Source organism: Doryrhamphus excisus, chromosome 16, assembly GCF_030265055.1.
Source record: "Doryrhamphus excisus isolate RoL2022-K1 chromosome 16, RoL_Dexc_1.0, whole genome shotgun sequence".
Lineage (NCBI taxonomy): Eukaryota > Metazoa > Chordata > Actinopteri > Syngnathiformes > Syngnathidae > Doryrhamphus > Doryrhamphus excisus.
Window position 1 is genome coordinate 9,409,377 of NC_080481.1, and position 27,963 is coordinate 9,437,339.

At 40.9% G+C, this 27,963-nt stretch overlaps 1 protein-coding gene across 2 annotated transcripts; it reads left to right on the forward strand.

Annotated features, from left to right (window-relative positions):
* Positions 1 to 5,506: 5,506 nt before the first annotated feature.
* Positions 5,507 to 27,162, forward strand: LOC131103956 (E3 ubiquitin-protein ligase Midline-1-like). Of its 2 annotated transcripts, none has more exons than XM_058050542.1 (10): positions 5,507 to 5,663; positions 14,985 to 15,778; positions 19,207 to 19,302; positions 20,822 to 20,929; positions 21,880 to 22,028; positions 22,418 to 22,545; positions 23,729 to 23,872; positions 24,009 to 24,170; positions 24,438 to 24,645; positions 25,657 to 27,162. In XM_058050542.1, the coding sequence occupies exons 2-10, from the start codon at positions 15,053 to 15,055 to the stop codon at positions 26,003 to 26,005; spliced, it is 2,070 nt and encodes a 689-aa protein (XP_057906525.1). In that variant the 5' UTR covers positions 5,507 to 5,663; positions 14,985 to 15,052; the 3' UTR covers positions 26,006 to 27,162. The 2 variants fall into 2 exon arrangements, with proteins under 2 accessions (XP_057906525.1, XP_057906524.1); XM_058050541.1 differs by lacking the exon at positions 5,507 to 5,663 and adding an exon at positions 9,817 to 10,051.
* The last annotated feature ends 801 nt before the right edge of the window (positions 27,163 to 27,963 follow it).

Genomic DNA, 27,963 nt, shown 5'->3' on the forward strand with positions numbered 1-27,963 from the left:
GCCTGCAGTTTGAAATGTTGAGGAATCTTACAGTCTCTTACTTTCATTCTATATTTACACAATATTTGAAAGATTCAGATATTATATGATAGCTATCAATAGATTTTACTGTATTATACAAATTGCCCTCAGAACTGTTTGCGGCCGAACTTGAGATCCACCTTCTACCACTTAGGGGGTTAAAAGGAGGATGAAGGCTATCCCAGTTGACTTTAGGTGAAAGAAAGGAAGAGTCACTGTGGTTACTGAGAGGCAATGGATCCCAACATTTTTGGACTTAAGTCTGTTTTTCTCAGTTGTTGTTTTCCAAGCTGCATTAAAATGGATGCCATACTGCAACAGAAAGAGTAATCACTGTGGCCAGCAGAGGCTGCCATTCACCCTACTTCTCAGCCCCTCCCCTGGAACAAACCACTCACGCCAAATCACTGCCACTACATTGTAACCGTGTAATCGTGTGTCACCAAAACTCGACTCAGCACAGGAATGGAACTTATACATAACCCGAGGATTCACAGTTGGTCACCAGGTTTACGCACATCTCAGGAGGGTTTTGTTCCACTCCTCTTTACAGGCACTCTCCAAAACCCTGATGGTTTTGAAGCTGTTACTTGGCGAGTCAATGATTCACTTCCCAGCTCATATTTTCTATGGGATTAAGGTCCAGAGACTGGCAACACCACTCCGTATCTTAATGTTCTTCTTCTTGAGACACTCTTTTGTTGACTTACTTATCCCCACATCATCCTGTTTCACACTTGTGTGGGTTATCCACGCTCCATGCCGAACAGTGAAGACATACTGCCACAGTTTGATAATGTATAAACACCACACTTATTCATGCTTATTTGAATAGCAAGCCTTGATAATTAGCCTTAAATAAATCAATTACCCATGCCCGCAAGGGGATTTGGACCTATTACACATACATGATGCGTGTTTATGTTGAGAAACCAGCAAGAGAAGGAAGATTTTTGGTAATTCCAAACCAAACAGCTTCTGGCATTTTGAGCTGTTTAATGAGTAATGCATTATTCAGTGACGTTTACCTAATTAGAAGATAGTGCTGGATCAAGTCAATGCATCCGAGGATGGGGAGGATATTTGGAAATGTTCCCTTTCTCTCTCAGAGTAAGACACTGGTGAATGTGTAATGGATGAATAATGCAGATTCTATTGTTTGATGCTTCGTATGCTGCAGGCCAGCGCAACAGGCTTTGTAAAATATTAATACTTAAAGGTTGTTGTGTGCATGCTGCTTCATGTCATGTGGAGGATGTGGCAGGAACACAGAAGACGCAGAGTTGGGTATTTTGTCATTGTAATATTAGTCCTTGGCAGCATGATCAATCACATCAGGCTGACAGCAAGGTGGGTCGGAATCTTGAATTAGACTTCTCTGTGTGATTTTGTTTTGTTGTACCTATGCTTGCTAAGGGAAGTTGTACCAAGGTTTTCTGACATGTAGGCCTAAGAATGTGAAAATTCACAAAGACTAACAAAGGGTTACCCGTACCGACACAGCAGCCATATTAATCTTTGATTGTCAAGGCTCTTGGTTGTTCTCCCGTGCTGTCTTTCTTCCTCTTTTCCATTTGATTTTTCAAAGAAAAGAATGTTTCATGAATTACTTAACAGCAGGGCACATGAGTCTACAGCAGAGCTCTTTGGATATGGCACCAAGTTGTCATGGGGATGCCCCTCTGGCATATGACCTTTTTCATGAGCGCTATGGTAATGGCTGTAAATTAAAGGGATAGTTCAGATTTTTTGACTTGAACCTTTATGGCGTCCCCATCAACAGTGTGGTGCATCAACAGTAACCTACCCCCAATCCAGTGAGCTGAGTTCTGGTCGGATTTCGGTGATGAGTTGGTGGGGCCACTTAAGTAAAGAGTTTGACTTCTGAAAACAATATGCATTCATAAAAATAATAAATTTGCATCACAAGTGAACACTGGAACACAACAATGGACAGACGATAGTCGATGGGAGACAAGGTAACGCTGAGCAATTCTCAGGTCAGATTTTTTTAGAGGAGGCATTTTTGTGATGCAAATACATTGAAACCATGGGAATGCCTACTGTTACAACCCAGCATCATGCAGCTATCTGTTCCTTTAAGTAGGGATCCTACAAATTACAGAAATGACTCTGACTATGTATAAGACATTGAAGGGAAAATTCAACTCAAAGCATTTTTAAAGAGCGGCGACTCCTGGAAAATTGTAGCTCAATAAGATGCCAAAAGAAGGCCACAGGCTGCTGGCAAGAGAGTGGAAAAAGTGACTAAGAGAGAGGGTGTGTGTGTGTTGAGTAAAGTCTTGTCCATAAACACAAGGATCTGAGTCCCATATTAGGCTGTCTATTTCAAAATAGCCCCCTGACCATATTAAAACTCTTCAACTTTGTTTGTGTTGTACATTAACGTATGCGTGTGTGTGGGTGTGTGCGCCACATCTGCCAAAGACATCTACGTATCGCGTGAAACAGCTGGAAATGTAAGCTCATTAAATGTTACATACTTTTTCAGGTTCGACTAAATTGCCCTTTGCATGACCTGCTGGCTTCTCTGACGTTTGGTTGGATTTAGCTGTTCTGAAAAAGAGTATCTCTGACAGTTCTTGGAGTTCTAAACCTTTAAGCATTCTAATGATCACTGATAAAAAAAAAAGCATGATGAGTTCACTGTAGCTGTTGAATAATCCTTTGCTTTCATATAAAAATACAGCTAAACTCATACTTTCCACACACTGCTCTAGGTTTTGGCGTGTCAACTCAAACAAGCTACAAATGGAACAAAAGTGTTGCATACCACCGAGTGAAACCCATGAGCTTGTTTAGCGCGACTGCCAGTGCCGCCTCTCGGATAAAAGGCGCTGAAAAACTGTTTAACATTTCATGGGAGGTTTTGAGAGCCTCACATCTCCTCTTGAGATTATCTTCCCCTCTGACGGATTCATCTTAATGCTTCTTGAGAGCCAAGAGGCTGCATTGTCCAGAGGTAAAAGTAAAAATAAAGACTTCTACAGAAGTAGAAATACATCACTGCAATCGGAGTGCATTAAAAAATCATGTCAGGAAGTGGATGGTGTTTTTTTTTTTTTTTTGAAGCTCTCAACATGATCTCAATTGGGAATTGCCGGGAGATGATGAAGCAAATATAGAGATTTTTTGCCTAGAGATGACACCTTTTATCAACAAGCATCTTTTCAGACTAATTGTTGAATGTCGGGCAACCACAGTATACACGCTATACAATGGAGGCTATAACTTTGTGGTAAAGAGAAAATGGCAAATCGAATGACCACTTTGAAACCCTGTGAGCCAGTCATAGTAAGACATCCTTTTCCATGTCATCCGCCACACTTGCATTTCACATATCGGTCTCGCAACTCTAAGCCTGTCATGTATATTATCATTAACTGCAGTTTAAGAGTCTAGAGAGTGGGACAGAAAAAGCTGGCGAGCATGAGTTCACCATCATGACATGCCTGCCCTTCCCTGCATGCATGCGCCAAGGTCTTTCAGCCCGGCCTGAGGTTATGAAGGCTTACAGAAGAGCTGGATGCACACTGAGTAATACGGCGAGTGGAATCCATTCATGACATTCCAGCATCAGAGCAGACAAGGGAATAACACTCCAGATAACACAGAGATTGAGTCTACATTCTTCGCAGCAAAGGGACTGTCAATGTCACTATCGCCATATATTGTGCAACTAGATTAGGATCGCCAACAGACTGGAAAGCCGCGAACAGCGTCGTACTAACAGGGGCAAAATAGGTCAACCGTGTTTCCGTTACACGGGCTAGAGGCGACGCAGTCAGATGAATTTCTGGCAAGGCCGTCTGCCGTTATATACTTGCCACAGTTCATCCCTAAGGACATTACAACCTCTCCACTTTGCCTCCATACACTGCTGATTTATTCAAGTGGTAAACAGAAGCAGCTATTTATTGTTCCCGTTGACTAATGCACTGCATGAAAGATGCGACGCTGTCATGTCAGACCTTTTACAATCATAAAATAATTCTGAATGCGGAAGCCAATTCTGTAGTACCACTTTCACAGAAAAATGCCCTAAATCATGAAACCTTGATGTTAGCACATGTTATTGATTTTTATTCCAGCACTGGTCCTAAAAGGAAATGCTGAATGTAAATAACTTGCCTTTTTCTGCTGTGCAGATGGGCTAAATGGGTCGACAGCCGGCGGATGTGTGTCAGTGATTCCCTCATGGTACCAATCTGACCTTCTGTTTGTGGAGACCCAGCAAAGAAGAAAGTACAAGAAAATAATAAAGTTTGAGCCTTGACCTGTTTGGTTCATTTTTATACTGTGAACACTGAACAGCTGGACATAGAAAAGCCATTATCACCTTCTCGCTTTGGGACATGCTGATCTTATTAAACATTGTCCCTAAAGCACACTGGAACTTCTTAAATACATTTTGGCAGCTAGTTCATGTTATTTATAATACAGTAAAACCTCATATTTTATCATCAATCCATTCCAAAAGGTCAGTTAAAAACCGAAACTTTCGAAAAAGTAAGGAATTTTTCAAAAAGTAAGGATTTTTTTCTGTGGAAGTGGGACATTTTTAAAGGCCGCAAAAAATGGCCCCAAGGTTAAAATGCATCGTAACTTGCACGAATGAGGTTGTAATGAGCATTAGTAATGCCTTACATCACTGCTTGACAGTAAAAGGTAAAGTTTCTGTATTTGTGCGATTTGTTGTCAAGAAAAAACTAAATGAAGACTTTGTGAGTGGCCGAGTCAAAGTCTTGACCAGAATCCTATTGAGATGCTGTGGCATGACCTTAAAAAAAGGTGGAAAACCATCCAATGTGGCTGAATGACACCAATTTGGCAAAGATGAGTGGACCAAAATTCTTCCACAGAGCTGTAAGACCCATATTACAAATTATCGCGGCCCAACCAGTTATTAGGTTTAGTGGGCAATCACTTTTTCCACACAAGGCCTTCTAGGTATGAATTTTTGTCCCTTAATAATAAAAAGTTTCACTTAAAATTGCATTTCTGTGTTCGGTTCTGATGTCATTCATTAATATTTAAATTTGATTATTTGAAACACTTAAATGTGACATATGTGTAAAAAACATAAAAAAATCATGAAGGGGCAAAGCCTTTTACACAACACTGTATAATGTATTTCAACTCATCATCCCACGCTTGGAGATACCACAAAGAAAAACATATTTGTAAGGGGCTAGGAATGAAAGTTCAAATGCCAATAAGTGCCTAGTACACAGGAGGCACAGCGAAGCTCAATGTTCCTCGTAAACGAAGCAAAGAGTTTCCAAACTGCAAGACAAAGCACTTGGAGGGATGGTTGCCTCCACCCGTTTTACGCTTCCCTGAGCCTGAACACATGACAAGCAAAGCCCGAAGGCTTGAAGGGGAGGCTGGAGGGAGGGGAGCCAATGCTGTGAACTGTAGGAGGAGGAAGGGGAGACATGCAGGAATAGGTCCTCATTGTTTAGATTTGTGCGTACGCTGAGTGTGGATGTAAGACTCCTCTACTTGCAACTCCTGCTCTCCATCGTTAATGCTACAGTTCCACTCTGTTGTCTCTTCAGACAGAACTGGGGGTGCACCTCTCCCCTTTTGTGTTGGCGGACCATGTGAGGCTCCTGAATGTAAGTACCTCTTTTGTTGTTTCATTCATTTTCAATGTGAGTACTCCTTTAGAAGTAATGAAGTGTGGTTATGTACATGTTTGTCATGCACCGGCGGCGTGGAGAGGTCTATACTGCACCATGTGGTCCAAGGAGTGGGTTTTAATGCATGTGCACCAGTCTGTCATTAATCTCTGTTTTGTATTCACTTTTGAGTTTGAATCTGCAGCAAGTGTGTTAATTGACTTTTGTCATGCTTCTTAAGAGATACGGTCTTCGCTTTGAATATTATGCAAATGAACTGTTATGAGATAAAATGTAAAATCTGCCTGCAGAGGCTGTTTGTTTCTACATGTGCCAACAGCTCAATAGGCATTTTGGTTTTTTTAGGCAACTCATTGCTTTTCTTCCAAGTAATGAATACAGAAGGTTATTCAACACCTAAATTCACACCTTTAGTTTGTTTTAGTTTGTTTTTACAGCACTTCAAATTTTATAACTTCTCTATCAGTTACTGATAGTTAGAACATACAGTTAGAACATACAGTTACTGGTATGTTCAATGAGGCATTTTAGGTGAAAGAAAGGAAGAGTCACTGTGGTTACTGAGAGGCAATGGATCCCAACATTTGAGTGTAACATGAGTGTAAAGGTGACTATAGCTGTGGTATTTCATGCACATTAGGCTGTAATAATGTTAACATTTGTATTTAGAACGTTGTAAACAGGTTTTCTAGGCTCCAACTACAAAAATGCGTTGGCCTAATCCATGTGATGGTGCATCGCATCTGATGGGAATTGCATCTGACATGGTCAATGAATAATAAAAACAGAGTATGTACACTGTTATCAATTATGTAGAACAAAGCTGTGTGTATTGTTCGTGTATGCAGGTATACTAGTAGTAGTTGTCAAAGGTCCCGTTTAGGCCCTGTCCACATGAGAACGTTCTTGGGATATCTTGGGATCTACATGGCAATAACAAGCCACTTTGGAAGCTGTTTTCAACAACAGTTTCAGGTAATCGATAACGCCGTTCCCGTGTGGATGGGAGGCTGAAACAGAAACGGCTGAAATGGATAGCCCCTTCATTGGATGAGACATTTTGTCAAAATACTTGTGTGCATACTTGTTATAGCTGAAAACAAGGTGTGCAGAATGACATTCGTAATAGCCGTCGAGCAAAAAGCCCAGACTATCAACTTGATGTGCCACTCTTATGGTATGAGAGAGCGAGATTCAACAACCTACATCTGCATAGCTGCACATATCACACTACCTATATTTGGCAATCGCGTCAAATAAAACAAAAATGGCCATTCAGTGGTTGTCTTTGAGCCTTTAAACTGGGAAATGGCAGCCAGTTCAGCAGTCAGCACTGAAATTTGTGGATTTGTTTCCAGGGAATATGCCTCATGCGCTCGAAGAAACATATTTCTCCAATGTGATAAAAAACCTTTCTGAATTTATTGGCATTTGAGAATGCCAATTTAGTGTTGTTTGCTTAAAAACACACATTTTGCCATATTTGGTGCCCAGCAGGGTTTTCATGCTTAGAGGCCTTGGCAGCCTCAACAGCCACTGGGTCCAATCGCTTTCATTCCTCGCCAAAGTTCCCCCCGAGGACTCTCACGCTCTGCTGTGGATTCAAGTGCTTGGCATTCAAATTTCAGGTCTTTTTATAACAGAACGCTGGCTCTTTGCCACCTCGCAATGAGTTTGAATAGAAGGAGAGGATAGGGTGAGTTTAAGTCAGAACAGAACCTTTACATCCACCATTTATCTGGCCTGTGGGCATTGAACTACATCAATGAGCTGATTGGTTCTACAAGTGACCCAACATTCTACTAATCACCAAGACGAAGGCTGAGAACCAAAGGCACTCAGTGCTGAGATCATCTGTGAGCTAATCAAGCAACCAGTGCAGGATTGTGAAAGCTAGACAACAAAGTGCAACAACAAGGTATTACTTTTGTTAGATGGAGATGCCTATGCTGCTCAGTGGTTTGCAATGCTGCCTCAGCAGCAAAATGCTCATTTAAATCTACTTGTGTGTCACTGCATTATCCCACAGTTAACAAAAAACCTAAGATAGATCAAGAGGAATTCCCATTTCGAAGCAGCTCTTTGGAAGTGAGCGTGTGTGTCTGTGTGTGTTGTCTGTTTTTGAGGAGGAAAAATTGACAAAGCTTACACGCACGAATCTGTGGGGTACAAATTAGGAAAAAAAAGTTGCTGAATTGATGATTTTAAGATCACTAATGTGATATATGATTAAAAATTCAAACTGTTAATGAGTCAACTGAGACCATCATTTATTCAATTAATAATTCATGGCTGCCCTACTGCCATCACACCATAACCTGACACCTCTCTGCCATCATAAAAAATTCACATACATTGATTAATGTCACAGCCTTCCATCATTTAGACTCCTGCTTGTCATCATCCCTGATTCTTTTAATAGCCAAAGTGAAATCATAGCTCTCATACTAGGGAATCCTTATTTTTCGAGGTACTCTCCCTGTCATGAGCAAAAGTGAGCTCATAAATTCTTTTTTTTTGCTGCCCAGGTAGGGCCCGGCACATTATCACTACACTACATTATCTGCACATCTGCACATCTGTACTGCTGAAGCAAGAGAAGCCAAGGTAGAACAGCCTGACTTTCTACTATAAGTTATTGATGCCCCCATTTGGCACGTCATATTGCCATAAGATGGGGGGGGCGACTTATCTGAACAAGGTGCGTATGGCACGGTTCCATGTGCCGCTCCCTTGCTCAAAGGTTGCTTTTTTGCAGTTTCTGCTTGCCATCATTTCATTCAAGTGTAAACAATGCGTAAAGAGAAGTATGCATCCTGCCAATCGGAGATCTTAGGTCATAACCCCATCACAGTTTGTCCCTGTTACTGGTCTCACACAGCCAGACTCCACATTCCATTCATTCCTGGTTGCTTAAAAAGGAGACCTTACTTACTCAAGTTAAAGTGGAGGTCATCTTTTTCAATTTAGGGGATTAAGAGAAAAGGCCCCTGTGACAAAAATCATATAAATTAATTGAAAGTGTCATTTATTTTAACAGGAACTAATAATAATATCCAGACAAAACACTGATCAGATCTAGATGTTTTCCACATATATTTGTACTGCAATTCCTGCTGTAAGCCGTTTGTTGTGTAATGGTTCACATAGTTGATCTATCTGCATCTGGTGTATCTGGTGTCCTCCCACCTCCCTGTGATAATCTCCATGTTTCTTCTAACAGTGGGCAGGTAAAGTGGTTTTAGATGAATGGTGGGTTAAATTACGATTGTTTAGCCTTGGAAGACGTCTATTCTCCCCTCAATAGGTTTTGCCTTTCATTTTAAGGAGCAGCCAAAAGTCTTCACCACAGCGAACGTGTCACGGCATAAAGCAGAACCATGCATGCCACGTACACAAACAGAGATTATAGCTGCAAACCCACAAAGAGAACACTGAAATGACCACTTATAGGGTTCCTAAAATCACACTATCCAAAAGGAATCTGGCGGTGGTCTGCGATCCTGTGGTACATTTTGGCTGGAACTGAACACACCCCTCCTTTGCACACTATTGCTTTACAAAACTCAGCAGTCTCAGTGAGTCAGCTGCACATACTGGATGGATTGGTTTTCACAGTTATGATAGCGTTTGTGTGGGCTGAGTTGTATCTTGGAGATTAATCTAAGCTTCCTTCCATCGGGTTTCCCTTTAAGGGGACTGCTACAAAAACAACTGCACTTCTAACATGGCTGATGCAAATGCTACATTGTATAGCGTGAAGTCATTACTGAGAATGTGCTAAACCTCACAACTTCCAGGTGGTTTTTGACGGCTTGGATGCACATTCAAAGAGATACACATGCACATATGAGGATGCATGACCGCATATATGTATGCACAGCGGCATGCAGACACAAAGATTGCCACAACATGCTTTCCTTCTGACACATCTGACGAGAACTTGTAGAGCCTTCTTGGACTCCACCCTGAGTGGTCAAGCTATTGGCCTAGTTAGAGTCAGGGCAGCCCACTGGCAGATTTGAATAGGAAAGCAGGGTGGGAGGAGGAGGAGGATGGGGAGGGATGGAGGCGGTGCACTACTTTGTGCCTGCTTTCTCTCTCTCTTTCTCTTTCTCTGTGTAGGGTCAGGATGCTCAAGCTCACACGGGCAAGGGAGGAAGCGTGTCATGAGAGGTGATGACACAACCGTGGAGCCGTGGCCACATCCTCGCTGACTATCATTTGGCTACCGGTGACTGTTTTTGGCCTCCTCCACTGCACCACAGGAAAGAGAGTCAGAGATAGCTTACCTTCAGCTTATCTATCTCTTCCTGTCGTTTTTCACTTTGTTTGTGGATGATGGGATTTTAGCCATGTGGAAGGTAAGAAGAGCAGGAGACCTTCTTGTTATTTTCATCTATAGAAGTTGCCTGTCTCACCAGGAGTTTGCTCTGTGTTACTTTACTCCAGCCTGAAAATCTCTAGAAAAATCGTGACTACCTTGACAGTCACACTTTTTTCACAGTTTGACTGGTGCTGCGACTTGCGACTTGACATATAAGTCAGGTGTGACTTATATGTCAAAATATACTGTATTTAATTGAACATGTTTTGAAACGTTTATTCTGACTGACCAGAATTACAGTCACCGCCCGTAAGAGGGCACTCTTGTGACAACTATGTGCTGTTTATGCCATTCAGTGATGTGGAATGAGATCGTGAGTTTGGTGAACTTCCGTCTCGCTCACTAGCCTATTCCGCCTCCCACATATGTTCTTTATGCTAATAAGTTATTTTAACCTACCAGACACCTATTCAACTTGTTGACAGATTAAATGTTTGTTCTTAGGCTTGAATTTTGTAAAATACATTTCTAAATAAATGTGACTTATAGTCCGGATATGGTATATAGACAAAGTATTGCAACACCTGCGACCACCTACAGTGAGCAAATGTAGAGGGAAATAGGGAGATGGTCCTCCGTTTGGAGCTGCAACAGCTTCCACGCCTCTGGGAAAGAGTTTGAAAGAGTTTGAGGAGGCCAGAGGTCACTGATGTTGGCTCAGCCTGGTTTGAGTGCATACTGAAAGTGTTTGATGGGGTCAAGGTCAGGGCTTTCTAGTACTTCCCATCTTCCCACCAAAGTCTCCCAGTCATGCCTTTATGTACGTCAGAACAGAGAAAAGGACATCCCTAAATTCTTGTTATAATTGTGAAAGTTGTGTTGCAATGTTTTCCCATATTATGTCTGTTGCATTTTGGCTTTTTTAGTGGGAATGATGGGTGGGAACAGTGAGTGCCGGCAGCGGTGGAATGATAATGACAGAGCTGCGGTACTTGGGAAGCAACCAATGAATTCTGTGGGGCCATCTGTGTCCTGGACTAGGGGATACTTTTGCAGTTGTTGTTAATCTCGTTAGAGCAGCTGCAGTACTTTACTTTTACTGAGTTGCAGGCATGTGTTGTTTTTTGGATGCAATGTTCGGGACGCTGGCTTGCGTGTGAGACTCTCTTTAAGTGTGACCCACTTTTACTGAGCAACTGTGTTTTTTTTTGGTGCTTGAAGGCCAAAGCACTTAATGATAGGAGACATTTCTTGAGGGATGATTAAAAGGAAGTCTGTGTATGTTGATTAAACACCTTTTATCTCATGCTTAAAGTGTGTGTCTCTGGATACAATAAAGCATGTGGTGTGACGGATCGCAAACATGGTAGCATGTGTTTGCGTGTGTATTAAGTCACGTGAGAGACAGTTGGGCCCTGACACCCATCACCCCACCCCTAGACTTAACCTGTCCAGGTCTCAGGGCAACAAGGAACTATGATGTGAAATTTAATGTGGCTCATACAGAGAAACCAAAAGTGAGACATATCAGTGGTTGATATATCACGGCAGTTTTGTTGTTGCTGTTTCCTGTTTCCCACGCATGATTTGGTGCCATTGTGAAATGAGTCAGGAATGGGGAAAAGCATCCCAGCTGTCACACAGACCCTGGATGTCGGAGATAAATATAGCCTAGCCGAGGTTGTATTGTCATGCCTTTTCCTGCACAACCGTTTTCTCACGGTTTGTTGATGTAAATTGGTTATTTTTAAGAATATTTAATGTGGTGTTTAAGCAGTTGTGTGTAAAAGGATGGTTGATATTGTTTCTTCTGGAGAGAGTGAAAAAATGTTGCCATGCAACCATGACACAATGTTTTACAATGATACAATTACATGTAGTCATGTAGTAAGCATACGTAAATGATTGGCCAAATGCATGCACATTCCTAATCATGTGTGTGTGAGTTAGTGAGATTTTTTATAATTTAGGTTGAACGTAAGCACGTTCTCAGTTTAAACAACATACATTTTTGGTTTTGCTCCCATTTTTTTTTAAATGAACTCAAAGGTCTGGCAGATATTAATATTATTATTACATAGAGTCCACCGCTGTAACCAAATATATTGCTCTTGATTTTTTCCTACAATCTGAAAACTATTTAAATTGAAAACTATTTAAATTCTCCAGTATATCTATCACATTTTGTTTCCAAATATGTCTAAATCTGTTCGTGAACAATTAAGTCAATAATTTATAATCATTTATGCACCTTGCTGGTGTGTCATTTCTAGAGGCTGATTAGAGAGCATAATTATTGCACAGTTGTGCCTCAGGTTGGCCCCAATAAAAGGTCACTCCAAAAAGCATTTTTATTGATGGCATTTTGAATGCACAGAAACACTATGACAATATTATTTATATTTTTGCTGAATGTAAGTAGACACACTTTTCACTTCTGTGTATTTTGAACCGTAATTGCCCCTCAATCCTAAATAGCTCTGACTGTAACCATGACATCCAAGGCACAGTATCTCTGGCCAAATCCAAATCAGGAGACCAGATCGCTGTGGGGGGCATCATGTTCATCAATCAGAACATTGGGTACACATTCCGATCTTCTAAAATATACTCGCTACACAACAGTCAAAATTGGAGTTAACACTTTTTTTTCCAAAACTGAATTTTTGTAAAGGTAATTTCTTGGATACAGTTTATGTATTTGTATCCAAGCCTAAGCATGTGAACTCAGTGATGAGCATCAGTATCTCCTTCTGTCTCCCATCAACATCATCAGCATCGGACTTGTTTTGGCTCATGTCACATATAATTTTATAAAAATTGTCACCACCAATCTGGGTCACATTAGTAACACACACATAACACGTCATCATATACTCAACTGGTACGGGTAAATCCTGTGACAGACGATGATTGGTTCCAGTCCAGCGTGGGTGGAAGCGGATTATGGATCAACATGGTGTCTGGAATCACACAAAAGGCAATGTGTATTCATGTGTGTGTTTGTGTAAAGTGTGACACTCACTTGTTGAATTATCAGACACAACCTTGTGCAAAGGAACAGGAAGTGTAGACGGAAGGGGAATCGGACGTAGGTACAGATACATATTAGGCCTCACTTCGATGCATTCTGGCACTGTGGCCCACATTAGGCAGCATGTCTGCTCTGCAAGATTTATCACATGCTTCCTACTTTGCTGCACGTGGAAGTGTGCAGAGGGCAAAAATAATAATGTCCGACTTTACAGAGGAAATGTGCATGCGACTTTGGCCCAGACAGAATGACCTTTAAAAGCACATGACACAAAGTTCATTTCCTAGTTGTGAACCATCCATTACTTTTGAAGCAGATTGCTTGTGATGCTTGTGTCTCATCATACATACTTCTCCTGTGTGCATGAGACATTATTTAAGAGGAAAAAAATAGGAAAGAATAGCGGCAGTAATTGTAGTTCAGATCTTGTGTTAACCTGAATGCTGTCATTAAGGCTAATGAAAAAAAGAAAACCGTTTACAAAAGTAAAGAATCTCTATCTAAACCCAGTGATGTTTTCCTTGCTCATGCCCTTACAGAACTGTTTTTGGAAAATTATTGTAAAATAGTGTTAAAAGTCATTAATTGTAGATATCAGCTTTTCTTCTTCCCCCTTATCAGCATTGCACCTCCTTACTGCCGTGAGGTATGGAGCACCAAGACAGCCAGAGGCAGGAGACAAAAAAAAGAGATGGGTGACACTGTGTCATAATGATTGACATCACACAACAGAATAAAATGGCAGAATTGACTCAATCATTTGTCAGTCAGCTGTAATGGTACAGCTGCTGATGGCGCTGGTTCAATCCCAGTCCTGAATTTTTTTAAAATTATTTTTTCTACTACTTTAATACATTTCTTAACAAATCTATGGTGATTAAATAGATACTTTAAATGTTATCAAACACCATGTTCAATTTAATGTGAGGTATTGTTAATTTATAAGCTAAACAAAGATGCCGACATACTTCTTTGGCTTGAAAGCTGGTGTGTGCCCTCTGGGCTTTTTTTTTGCTATATTCGTGTATTTGCTGTGTCCCGAGTGACACACACATATAAACACATTGGGGGCTGATTACAGTGTGTGCACCAGGTCAGCAGGGATGACCTACTTCTCAGATCTGCCACAGCCGCTCACCAAATGGTGAGGGCTCTATTCTCTTCAATGTGTGTGTTGCTTTTCAATAAGATTATTTCTGATTATACGCTTGGGGTCTTTTCAAGTAAAATAATGCTCATGGAAAATGATAAGGTGTGGATAAGAGGACATAAAGGGACACAAAGGTGCAGTGGAAGGATTTGAATGCTTTTAAAATTATCTTTCTTTCAACCATGATTCTGAGGTTTATGTCGCTCCCTAGTGACAAATTGTGGTACTGGCATGCTAGTATTAAACAGAAACCACCCTAGATTAGTAATCTTTTCCTTCCATCCAATCTCTCTGTCCAGTTTTTATGTCTTGTGCTTTGTTGTGTTGGTTATGCCCTAGTACATGCACAATACAGTCACACTATGAAGCACATCTGGCCTCCCCAGAATAGCTGTTGATGACGCAACCATGCCTCTTGTGTCAGTGCACATGAGTGCTTCACTGCAAACGAATCATGCAAAACACAATCATAAAGAAGGTTTGAAAGAAGGCTGCTGTGGCTCTCGACTACCTGCCCATTTCTTTTTACGGCATTTCAGTGTAAAATTAAGGGCTCAGACTACACTGACTAGTCAACCATTAAAGTATGCTTTTTTGAAAAACTGTTGTCAGTATCCTATCAAGCTTGATTCTGCTGCCCCCCAGAGACCACCAGACACCAGGCAGGCTTGAGCAATCAAAAAATGCCAGTTTGCATCAACCACATGGAGATGTCCATGTATGTTCATGTTTATGAGACATTGCAGTAGTTCTCAGACATTTCAAACTTCTTTTTCTGGTCCACAGGTATCTGAGCCGGTCCCCTGGATTTTGCTGACACTGTGCCTTGTCCCGCCTGGCCTTCCCTGAGCAGGATGGACACTCTGGAATCAGAGTTGACCTGCCCAATCTGCTTGGAGCTCTTTGAGGACCCGCTGCTGCTCCCTTGCGCCCACAGCCTGTGTTTTGGCTGTGCTCACCGCATCCTCATCTCACACTGCTCCACCAACGAATCGGTTCAAAGCATCGGCGCTTTCCAGTGCCCCACATGTAGATATGTCATTTCCCTGAGCCCTGAGCGTGGACTTGAAGGACTCAAGAGAAACGTGACCTTGCAGAACATAATTGACAGAGTTCAGCGGGCCTCATCTTCAGCTGGGCTTCCTCTCCCATTGCCCCTCCCGGCACCCCAAAGCGGACCTAACTCTCCCGTCGAGGAAGATAACGACCGATTGGCCTTGGTGCCCCTCAGCGCTGCCATGTCCAACCCAGGCACCCCACCAGAGCCGGTCCAGTGCCAGTTCTGCGAGCAAGACCCTCCACAGGAAGCAGTTAAGACATGCGTGACGTGCGAAGTTTCTTACTGCGAGGAGTGCCTCAGGGCCACTCACCCCAACAAGAAGCCATTTACTGGACATCGGCTCATTGAACCTATGCCGGGATCCCACCTACGAGGGCTCCAGTGCTTGGAGCATGAGGAGGAAAAAGTCAACATGTACTGTGTAACTGACGACCAGCTCATCTGCTCCCTGTGCAAACTGGTGGGAAGGCACAGAGACCATCAGGTGGCAGCACTGAGTGAGCGTTTTGAAAAACTCAGGGTGAGTGTATCATTATTTATTTTCTTCCATCAAGCAGTATGGTGCTTTGTACATGACACTGTATTCAACTGAAAAGGATGTTGTTGGCTGATTTTGGCATAAAAATGTGATCGGTTGATATCAGTATGGGTTCTGATATTGGCACACGCTTGCTATTTCAGAGTTTCATAAGGTGTGTGTTTGTTGCAGCATTTGTGAGCAATTACCATCGTATATCTCCATCTGACTTTTTCTGGAACAAAATCACAGGCAGGATCATAGAAGAGTAATTATGTGCATTATAGTTATGCGTGGCCTCGGAGCATCACATTCATTTAATGTCACTCCTATGCCGCGCCTAACCCTGAGGGTTATTACCATTCTACTACTATTTCTCAGAATTCACATGCAAATTTTCAGAGAGTTGGCATTTCTTGTTCCAATCATTGATGACCATATTGATGACAAAGATTTAATTATCCGGTAATTTAAACCCTCTCAGCGGAAGAACAATTCTTAACTCAATTATCAGGTTCTATTGTATCATTTTATAATGAGTCATTATATTGGCAGAATTATTTGACAATTAGCACAATCACTAAGCCATGCTGGTGTACCAGGGGTGTGCACAGTCATGGTGTAAATGTGTGCTTGTGTGGGGAGGGGGCCCCATAATTAATGAAAAGACATGGCAATTTTCAGCAAGGTTGCAGGTTAATGAGCACCAATTACCTGCTGGGTTGAGACGGGCCTAATGGAGCACGGCTATATTAGTGTGTTGCTGCCATGGCTGTGAGAGAAACTCCAATGTTGGATGAAATTTAAAATTATGTTGGTAATTTCATAGCCCAAAGATGACATCTGAATATAAATACAGCATTTTGTGGGTTGACCCCCTAACAAAGACAAACATCCCATCAAACCTTGGTTTTTGTTCACCCCAAAATGCTTTTTTGCTTTTTTTACTGCATTGTACAGTGGAACCTTGGTTAGCATCATTAATCCATTACAAAAAGTTCAAATCTAACTGAAACATACTCTAACCAAATAATTTCGTCCGTTCCAGCCAAAACAGGTTCACGCAAAAATATTATTATAGTCTCATAATAATAGTTTTACATATACATATTCAAAAAGCATATACGTATATTTTGAGCCATCCCAAACTTCTTTCAGGGCTCACTTCTAAATGTACAAAACTCATTATCTGAAACTTTGGCATCGTTTAACACGAGAATACAACATTCTAACTACATTTATAGGTCAGAAAAGTGGAAAAAGCACAATATGTCCCCTTGAATGTGTTGTTTAAGCTTTCACACTTGTATCATCTTCATTAGAAGTGCAATTTACCATTTCTACAGTTTGAGCAAACAAGAATAGTTTTAGCTGAGCTGAGGAGTTGAATAAATAATGACACACCTGCTTCTTTATAGGTTAAACTCTATTTGATATGAACATTTAACTTATGGTTAAAAAAAACAAAACATGTACTCTTCATTCCTTGACCTTTCGCTTGTATTTTTTTCCCCTTCTATTATGTGCAAGCCATTTCACACCTTTCACTTTTTGTTGTGATGGTCTGTGAATTTAAGATTTCCTCACATTTCTCTCTCTCGCACACAAACACCTGCACACACGCTCACAATAGAAATACCAGATAACAGGAATGGTTTCCTTTTTCAGTGCAGAGCGTCTGATAAGAACCATAGAGGTTATTGTGGGAACACTCATCCTTTTTCAGAGATAAAATTACCCACGGGTGCTTAGAAATATACTTTGAAAGTACCCCCAACATAAAAGATGGCCCTTACACCTCACAAGCACATGAACATTAGCTTTATAGTGTTTGTTCAGTAATCCTTTAGCTTTTATCAACTGTCCCTCACCAGACAGGATCGTTTGGTTGATCATTAAGTACCATCATAAAATAAGGAAGTTCGGTTCACAGTTTCCCTGCTGAATGTTTAATTACCTATCCATTTCCTATGACTCTAACCCATATCTTCCTAATTTCCTGACTGTGAGACCTGCATTTTCTTAAAATCGTATTTGTAATTGAGCAAAGATACAGATATGTATACATGGCATAGAATGTAGACAAACAAACAACATACTGTAACTGGCGGGTTGGTGAGCACTTCAGTCCCAAGAGGAAAATACAATAAGTAAGAATTCATAAATCATCATAAATTTGCACAAATCACCCCCTGCAATGTCTCCTGCTGTTAATACGGTTCCGGCTGTTTGCTATGGTATGCATTGTTTATGTTCAAATAGTGGACTTGAGGTCAATACAAGCACATGAATACAAGCATGAGAAGAGAAACAAAACAGGATTTGTAGAAGGTCAGAGCATTACTGTGCTTCCATTCATGTGAAAAGTATCCTTTAGATCAACAAGATGACTGACAGCTGGGCGAGCAGTTCAGCCCTAGAGGATTAATATGAAAACATGCTGTACATGTGAGGACGTCATTTAATCACACGCACACACAGACACAGAAAATGCAATGACAAGGCACTATGCAACCACATCACATGACTAGAAGATCTTTGTACTGCTTTTACATTTTTGTGCCAGCATTGTATTAAGGCCATCCTTTAAGCTCCCGATGGCATGATGACATCTCAATCTGTGTTTACCCTTTGAGATTAGAACGGATGGACACAGAGGCAATATTATATCAAAACACAAGGAATGTAACTGTGTTTGCTAGTAAAGATTTGCACTTTAGTTTCATTAGGAAAGCATGAGTTCTCTTCTAAAAATAGCATATTTGAGCAAGCAATGCTCAGCTTAGATTAATTTTTCGGGGGAAAAGTGGAGATGCTGCATTAGATCGGCTTAAGCATGCATGGTTTGGCAATTAGGCGATGGTTGCGGAAGTAAAAGGGACATAGTGTGCCCCATCTGAGGACAAGAGGAGAGAAGATATTAAAACAAGAGAGCAGTTGGCAAAGTAAAGGGAAAAAGGAAGGGCAGAGGACAGCGTTGATGTGCTGTCACCTGTTCAACGGTTTGTTAGCCGCAAGCGCGGCTTGCTCTCATAGGAAGGAGAAAAAAGCTTTTGATGCCCAATTTTCTGCTTGGATGGGTTTGCGCAGGGCTTAGTGCTCAGTGGAGTGGCTGTCCCACTCACATTCTCTGCTAGTGGAGGACTGTGTTTGAGGCTCGGACGGGACAGGATGAGGAGGCAGTGCAGGGATGAGGGGTATCGCCCTCGTGCTGAGGTATGGAAATACTTATCATGTGCTCGTTTCATAGAGCCTGTCTGGTCCAGAGGTGCCAAAGGTGGTCTCAAAACTTCCTTGGTTTATGTGAGCCAGGGAATGAAAATGAATCTGTGGCATTGTGCTTTGATTTAAGGTTTAGTTCTTGTTTCAGATTTTTTTGTTGGGTGGATTCTCATTTAAGCTCACACCTTCATTATCTTGTATTTTTCCAGCAAGCCTTGGATTCTAATCTAAGCAATCTTATCAAGAGGAACAACGAGCTGGAGTCGCTAATGGGGAAACTGATTCAGACTTGTCAACACGTGGAGGTGAGTGGTGCCCTGAGGTCACATGAGACCCGCATTTCTTTTACTTGCCACATATATTTACAATTACTCAACCATAATATGCAAAGATTAGTTATGTAAATGTTGAGTTACGCATAAATGCTCAAAGGATTCAAAGTCATTCAGAAAATAAATTGTAGCGCTTGAGTAGATGACCTTTTTACTCAATGCACACACAAACATTGGACCTTTTCTGTAAGAAAACAAACAGATGTTGACATTTACTAGTCATTTACTAAGCTTCACAAGGTTCTGATGTCATCCCTATACTGTCACGGGGCATATTTGTTGTTTGACTCGCTCTTTCGCCAGCATCCATGAATTATTTATCATTGAGTAACCTTTTAAATGTGTCTAAACATAGAGGCAAGTCGTTAGTAGTAGTTAACTGTAGAATAATTGGAGCAGGCCCTACTGTTGGGTTCAAGAGTGAGTGAATAGTCATGAATTTTCTTCAAGGTTGGCAGGTCTTTATTTGTGCTTTAATAATGCTGTTGCCAGTAACTCCAAATAAATCAATCTTACAGATCCACAATACTATTTCAAATAAAGAATGGTGAGGGGTTTGCATTTGCCATTTCTGCATAGAAACAGAGAGCAGTGCATCACTATAGAAGAACATTTTGTTTCAAGGCAATTCTGTTGTTGGCCTGCACATGGGCATTACGCTGGCCTGCTAAGATGCCTTTAAATAAAGCAACGCCTGAGGTTTTGAAACTCTGGAGTTAATGGAGAGCGGCATCTTTCCCTGACATGGCCTTTAGAAAATGCAAGGAGTTCGTATACCAGTATTGTGCTTCATCAAGATGCCATAATGTGTGTATAAGTGTGTGTGCACATCTGCATGTGAGTGTTTTGTTGCGCTGTGATGAGCCTGAGTCAGTTTTTGATGATGCAGGAATTTGACAAAGAAAAACAGCCATGAATAAATGATGTCTAAACCAAGGGGAAAAAAACACTCGTCCTACTTCTCTGTCTCCTCCAACTACATTATTGTTCACAGACTCCTATAATAGCTTGAGTAGAGTCCATGCACAATCCATTGTGTTGGGAGTGTGCTTTGGTGTGGGTGGGAAGTGACATGCAGGGTCAACCAGGAAATGCACTGAACTGACATTCTCATTTCTCACAAAGCTCAATCCATCTGCATTTAAAAATGGCCCTACAGGCTTTTGTGCGAGTGTGTTTAAATGAATCACTTGATCACCATCCCATGTTACATTCTGTCAGATGGTCCGCTGGGCTTTGCCAACAGTTATTAAACACTTGTCTGTGTGAGGCATACTACAGTATGTACTCCGCGTACCAACAGTGTGAGAGCAACTGTGTTCCTTTCTATGGAGTTTTTGAGGGCTAAATTGAATAATATTGAAATATTCCGTCAGCTTTGGCATTGATTCCAGTCAAGAACGAGACCAATCTGAACATCATCTCTATATCAATGCTGTCAGTGAAGTATTAATCCAACCAGAAGTCTGTTCCTCTGTGAATTGCCTTGCAGGTGAATGCATCCCGCCAGGAGGGCAAGCTAATGGATGAGTGCGACATCCTGATCGAAATCATTCAGCAGAGGAGACAGATCATTGGTAACAAAATCAAGGAGGGGAAGGTGAGGAGCCCTTCACAAATCTATTAATCAATAAAACACTGCTCTTACATTGCTATCAGTTCTTGTTTTTGGTGAAATGCAATACTTTTCTTCACGTCCGATCCCTGGGCAGTTTATTTATGGAACGCTGTCTGGACAAAGTAGGTCCCACTGAATTCAGGAGAGTGACTTTTCTTGTACAGTAAAAGTTTCATGATGCCTTTAATGAGACTTTCACCAGGTACAGCAGGCTTTCAGTGTTTGTCAACAACTTTGACTTAAATCATTTACATACAGCGCTAGGCGGGATCAATAGGGTTTAAAATAGTCTACGGTGATGGAAGGACTTAGCAAAGTGCACCAGATTTGAACTGAGATTACAATGTTCATGCCAAATTGCTGACAAACAGCGTGACCTCAATCTGTCTCTTAAAATCTCTGCACATCGTGACAGGGAGTGAAACTGCGGGGGGTGGGAGGGTGCTCTGAATTTAAAGGCCACATTTTGCTACCAGAGAACCAGACTATTCTGGAACACATAAAATGGCTTTTCTTTGCACTGCAATAATCAGAAAATTGGAAGTTAAAAGAAACCAGGGTACACTATGCAGAGCCGGCTGATCCAACATACTATACTATATATATTAAGACTAGTTAAAGTGTAAAAGCTCACATTGATTCAAATGTAAAGCGGCAGCCAATTTATATTGCTACAAATGATAAGTCCATAATTTTTGGACCGAATAATATGACTTGTGCATGAGTGCATTTCCTATAGCATAATTTACACACTCAAACAAGGAAGAGGGCAGGCAGTATGTTCCAACGGAAATGCCGCTAGGCAGCCGCTCTACGTGATATACAGCACGTATGTTAGCTTCCTTTTGTGCCGTCCTACAAGTCTTAATTCGTAAAAAAAATATATGTAACCCTGTGTCAACTGATATGGTTGTAATTTTCCCCCTCTGCAGGCACAAAGGCTTCGCAAGCTGGCCCAACAAATCTCCAACTGCCAGCAGTGCATCGAAAGGTCCTCTGTACTTATCACACAAGCAGACCAGACACTGAAAGAGAATGACCACGCCCGCTTCCTGCAGACCGCCAAGAGCATCAACGATAGGTCAGGCAGCGGGCACATTCACCGCACACATCGGACTGACCCAGTTAAACACGGTTAATGCTTAGAACTGAAGTGAGAGCAAGACAAGACAATGAGAGTCAATCTGAAAGCACGCGTGAACTTGATTTCCCCATGCAAGGATTACATTTACTATTTAACCTAATCTTTTTCCACTTGTCTGCTTAAGCTTCACTTAAGCTCTTCAATTGATTTCGGTGCTAACACCAACGGCAAACAGGCAGCCTCCTCGGAAGAACACAACGCCTTTTCAAAGAAAGCATCTGATCTCCATATTTTAATTACATTGGATTGCGTAGGAATGGAAGTACGAACCCTTAACCTGACTGTATTTCTGAGTTATATGCAGTATTTGGTTTACTTTGTTTTAGGGTCTCCATGGCAACTGCATCAACCCAAGTACTGATTCCTGAGATACACCTGACAGACACATTTGACAACTTTGCTCTGGACTTCTCCAGAGAGAAGAAACTGCTGGAGAATCTCGATTACCTCACCGGTAAACCTCAATTTTGCACAGTGGGAAACTCAAATCCAAATTGCAACACTATTCAGAATTAAGCTGACAATTCTCAAGCTTTGAAAGTCAATTTGTTGGAGCTATATTCTTGAAATTCATTTTCACTGCCCTTTAAATGTCTAAAGAGGCTTTAAATAAGATGACGACTTACTTTACAGATAATGGACACAAAGTGAAAAGAGATCTATTATGCTTTTTCCACTTTTCTGACCTATAAATGTAGTTAGAATGTTATATTCTCCTGTTAAACGATGCCAAAGTTTCAGATAATGAGGTTTGTGCATTTGAAAGCGAGCCCTGAAAGAAGGTTGGAATGGCTTCGAACGTTAAAGCAGACCATTTTGGAAATCCAAGGAAATACAGCTGGGATAGGTGCAGTTTCTGGAAGATCTAGAAAGCTTTCAGTGTGGGTTATCATGGGTAGCTGCTCTCTATGAGTGCATACTCAATACAAAGGGTTGGGAATTAACAGGTCCCCTTTAAAATAAAAAAAAAAACAACAACAAAGAACTTTAACTTCCAAATGTATTCCCAACATCCTTTTTGTCGGATAATACAGGTACAAGAGTTCAAATATGTCATGGTCTTGTTTGTGAGTGAGGAAAGACTGGAGCATAAGATAGACAGGTAGATCGGGGCGGCATCTGCAGTAATACAGTCACCGGACTGTCGGGGTGAAGAGAGAGTTATCATTACTTATTCTGTTTGATGAACGGTAACAGGAGGATACGCAGATGAATTATGTACCTTCTGCAATCAAGTGGAAGTCACTGTCACTATATATTGCTGGCATAGATAGATGAGCTAAGATACTGAATAATTTCCTGTGGGAATCATTGCTCTATAGCACACCAATAATAATACACCAAGTTAAAATATCTCCAGTTAAAAGAACCATTTGATTCAGTGTTTGAGTGGACACTGTCCTATCCATAAAAGATTACTCTTGCTCTCTACTCTAAATTAGCTCTCATTGTGGAGATGGTTGAAGACCTCGGGTCGAACATGATGCTATGAGCATAATTTCTCTCCCTTATTCTTCCCCTCTTTAAACCAATAGAGTTGACCAGAGTCAAATGCATATTCCTTTAGAAAGTAGTATTATTTTGGATAATCGCCAATTCCAATGCATCTTTAACTTGTTCTTTTCTGATTTCTACAGCTCCATCTGCTCCATGCATTAGGGAAGAGCTGTGCACAGCATCCTATGACACCATCTCGGTCCATTGGACATCTGATGATGAATTCACTGTAGTGTCCTACGAGCTCCAGTATGCCATCTTCACTGGACAGTCCAACATTGCCAGTAAGTCCTGTGTGAGATGAATAGTTTACAAAAATAGAGAACGAAAACCAACATTTTAGACAAAAAAATCATACAAAAATTTTGCCTGTATCCATACAATTAGTTGTTTAAATATTTGAACAATCCATCCTCCTAGGTCTGTGCAATTCTTTAGAGAGCTGGATGATAGTGCCCAACATCAAGCAGAACCATTACACGGTGCACGGCTTGCAGAGTGGCACCAAGTACATCTTCGTTGTCAAGGCGATTAACCAAGCTGGAAGTCGCAGCAGTGAACCCGGAACTCTGAAGACCAACAGTAAGTCACTGACTTAGGATAACACGCATTAACACATTGGGTTGACCTTTACTGAAACCTGATACACACGGCATATTGGATTCATTATTTCCATTTTCTCCACTTAGCTATAGATGGATTTATTTCTCTTGCCCTCAGCAAACATGAAATTAAATTAACTGAAAATAAATGAGCTGCACAGTGAGGGATCTTGCCTGCTATAAATCTCAATGTGCCACATCTTTGGCAATAATTTATTTTCTCCATTTGCACATCTCCCTCTGCTAGGCCAACCCTTCAAGTTGGACGCCAAATCTGCTCACAAGAAGTTAAAAATCTCCCATGACAATTTGACGGTGGAACGGGATGAGAGCACATCTAAAAAAGGCCATAGTCAGGAGCGGTTCTCTAGCCAGAGCAGCTACGGCGTGGTGGGGAATGTCTACATTGACAGTGGAAGGCACTACTGGGAGGCACTGATTGGGGGTAGCACATGGTGAGTTTTTTTTTGGCCGCATGTGATGGTGATGTGTTTAAAGCCAAAAATGCAAGACATTGTTGAAATAGAAAAATGGAGAGCATGAATGTGTTCAGCCAGGCCATTCGTAAGTATAGTTAAGCCTTAGTATTTTTTATTAAGATTAAGATTAAGATTAAGATTAAGAGATTAAGAGATTAAGATTAAGATATGCCTTTATTCGTCCCTCAGTGGGGAAATTTGTATTGCACAGCAGCAAGAGTACAGAATCAGTTAAGCAGTACAAAATACACAATATAGAAAAATAAACAATATAAACAATATAGTCCAGTTTTCATTATTAATTTTTTGGTAGAAAAATGTTTGCTAAAATTTTGTCTCGGTTTTCATACACTGTCTCGATTTTTGTATGGTAATTGACTTAACAAACCAGTTAGTTTGCCCTGTACTCAAACAAATTACCCTTTGTGTTGCTGACTCACTGTCCGTGCAGTGTTTTTAATTGTGACTCCTAAATAACCCCCCATGGGGCCAAAGAAAGATTCAAGTGCCATTGAGCAATTTCATGAAAAAAGTGAGAACCACAATTGACTTGTTGATTTTGTCAACATGTACGGAAGTAAGCGTCGACAATAAGTACCATAAATATGTTATTTAGAATTATTTTGCCTTACTTCTGCACGTAAAAAACTGCAATTATAATCTGAAATTATATTTTTGAATTTTGTGAATATTTTGGACTGTCTGGAAGGGATACATTGGATTTACATTATTTCCTATTGGAAAAATGTGTTTTTATACCTTTCCGGTTTTGATCTTATGGAATGAATTAATGATGAAAACCACTGTACTTTAAGATTCAAAGTTTTAAGGGGGAACACAGCAAATGCAGTGCAGTACCAAACTACGGGACCCAATTGCCTATTAGTGTTTTACAGTTATTTTGACAACATACCTGTAGTACACCTTTACACAACAGGCTCGATAATATTGTTTCCAGATGACTAACATCCCTCGTCCCACTTGTAGGTACGCTGTGGGAATTGCATACAAATCAGCCCCTAAGCACGAGTGGATAGGCAAGAACTCCTCCTCCTGGGTGCTCTGTCGATGCAATAACTCCTGGGTGGTTCGCCACAACAGCAAGGAGCTGGCCATTGAGCCTTCACCCCACCTGCGCCGAGTTGGCATCCTGCTGGACTACGACGCCGGCTACCTGACCTTCTATGACGCTGTGGGCTCCCAGCACCTGCACACCTTCCACGTCTCCTTTGTCCAGCCTGTATGCCCTGTGTTCAATGTGTGGAACAAATGTCTGACAGTCCTTTCGGGCCTCCCCATCCCTGACCACCTGGAGGGACTGGAGCCTCAAGAGTGAATGCAATCACATACCATATCGTCCTGAAATGAACTTCACATTCCATATTTTCTTTTACTTTCTGTGATTTACTTGGGCACTCACCCAACAGTCTCGATACATAGTATTATTTGTGACTGTAATAATCCTAACCCAATTGGATGAAAGCAGGTGACAACTGAAAATCATTTCCAATAAATTGACAGTTTTGGGTACAGAAATTTACTCTAGCTATATACTGTACATTTTTACAACAGGAAACAAAGAAGCATGCACATTATTTTGTTTACAGCATCTTATCATTGCACACTGAACATACTACATGTACTGTATTTGTAAACTGTTTTAATATTCCCAGTGTTCATGATAACTGAAAAGGAGTGAAGTTTGTTTGCACAATAAATGTGGGTGTAAATACTGTAATATTATTTGGCACTTAAATGGACTGGGATTGGCGAAGTTTTGATTTTCTATTGCTGGCAGTCGAGCAGGTTGTGCCATTTTTACGTGATACTTAAACTGTTGACAGAGGTGTATATGCTTGTGTTATTTTGGAAATTACACAATTCAAGATGTTTTCACATAGTAGTCTTATATTATTGTTTGCTAAGATAAAATATATACTGTATATTCTACTAATAAAACTGTTCCTTTATGTCCTTGGAGAGGTATACAACATGATGTCTGTGCTTCACCCTTCCTCTGCAGTTACTGGTAACTTGCATTTGGGGCAGTTGCCAACCATGAAAACTCAATCCTGTACCAAACAAAGTCCTGAGAAATAAAAAAACTTTGCTATTTAAGTAACAGTTAATTCTAAAGCAAAAAAAATATATTTCTAAAGAAAACCAGCACCCTTAAGTCACTTTTGACAGCAATAAAGTGTAGCGTCTTGATGTAAATAGAAAGATTTGGTTGTATTTCTTGATGTCATTTTGTTGTCAAACCTGGTACATTTTACATTTTAAGGTGTGTGTATCCTGTGTTTCCATGGGAAGACATTATCTCTGTGCTCTAGCTGACACATATAAATTGCTTCATTTCATGTTTCCACCTGAGTTCCATGACAATTGTTTTGATGACATTGTTGGAAAAAAGTGGGGTAAAGAGTGTGCTCTCAATTGTTGTCAGAGAAATATTAAAAAATCGTCAAAAATAAATATTGATTTGCACATTGATCGTGACTATTTATTTCCCGAGGACAGTGGCGGTTCTGGCTACGAATGACATCTCATGTTTGGGGTCTTGAGTATTACAGCTGCCCGTCTGCCATGTGCTGATTCGGTTAGAATTTGGAAAATGTTACCCTGGGCAATTGCCCATGTGGCCCAAAGCTAGAGCCGCCACTGCCGAGTGAGCTTGTTTATGACTCCACATGCTTGAGAGATTCATGAATTCTAACTCAATGTCTTTGTCACAACCTTTCCAACCAGTTAACATGATTAAAGTCCCATTCAGCACTTGTATGTGCTGTGCTGTCCAATTGTTCCATTCCATCTTAAACCTTTCTGGTGACCTTTTAACTAATTTATACCGAAAATTGTGATTTATTCTCATTGGCGAAACATTTCACACTGGTAAGGGATCAGAAATTGTATTAACCTTAATCAAGGTCAATATTTGCTGAGCACGTGGACTGGTTTTCTGCAACTTTGCTCACATACAGCGCACACAATGACACACAGCTGTATTAGCATTTTAAAATGGGAGTCATACAGCTCACAGCAGCATCCACTGCCCTTGTTTGACCTCAAGGACACCTTGAGTGGAAGTTTGCTCAAGGCATACTGTTGCAGCCCATCTGATTCCCCGTTTCCTGTGGATCTTGGAAACATTTACCTTCCGTAGCCAGGCCACCTCTTTGTCCTTCACACGAACACTGATCTGAGCTGTACTATGGCTATAAAATTACTTATTACTTTGTTATACCAAGTTGACCCAACTTTTTAACTTTTTGTAGCTTAGAGTTTCTTATTTTT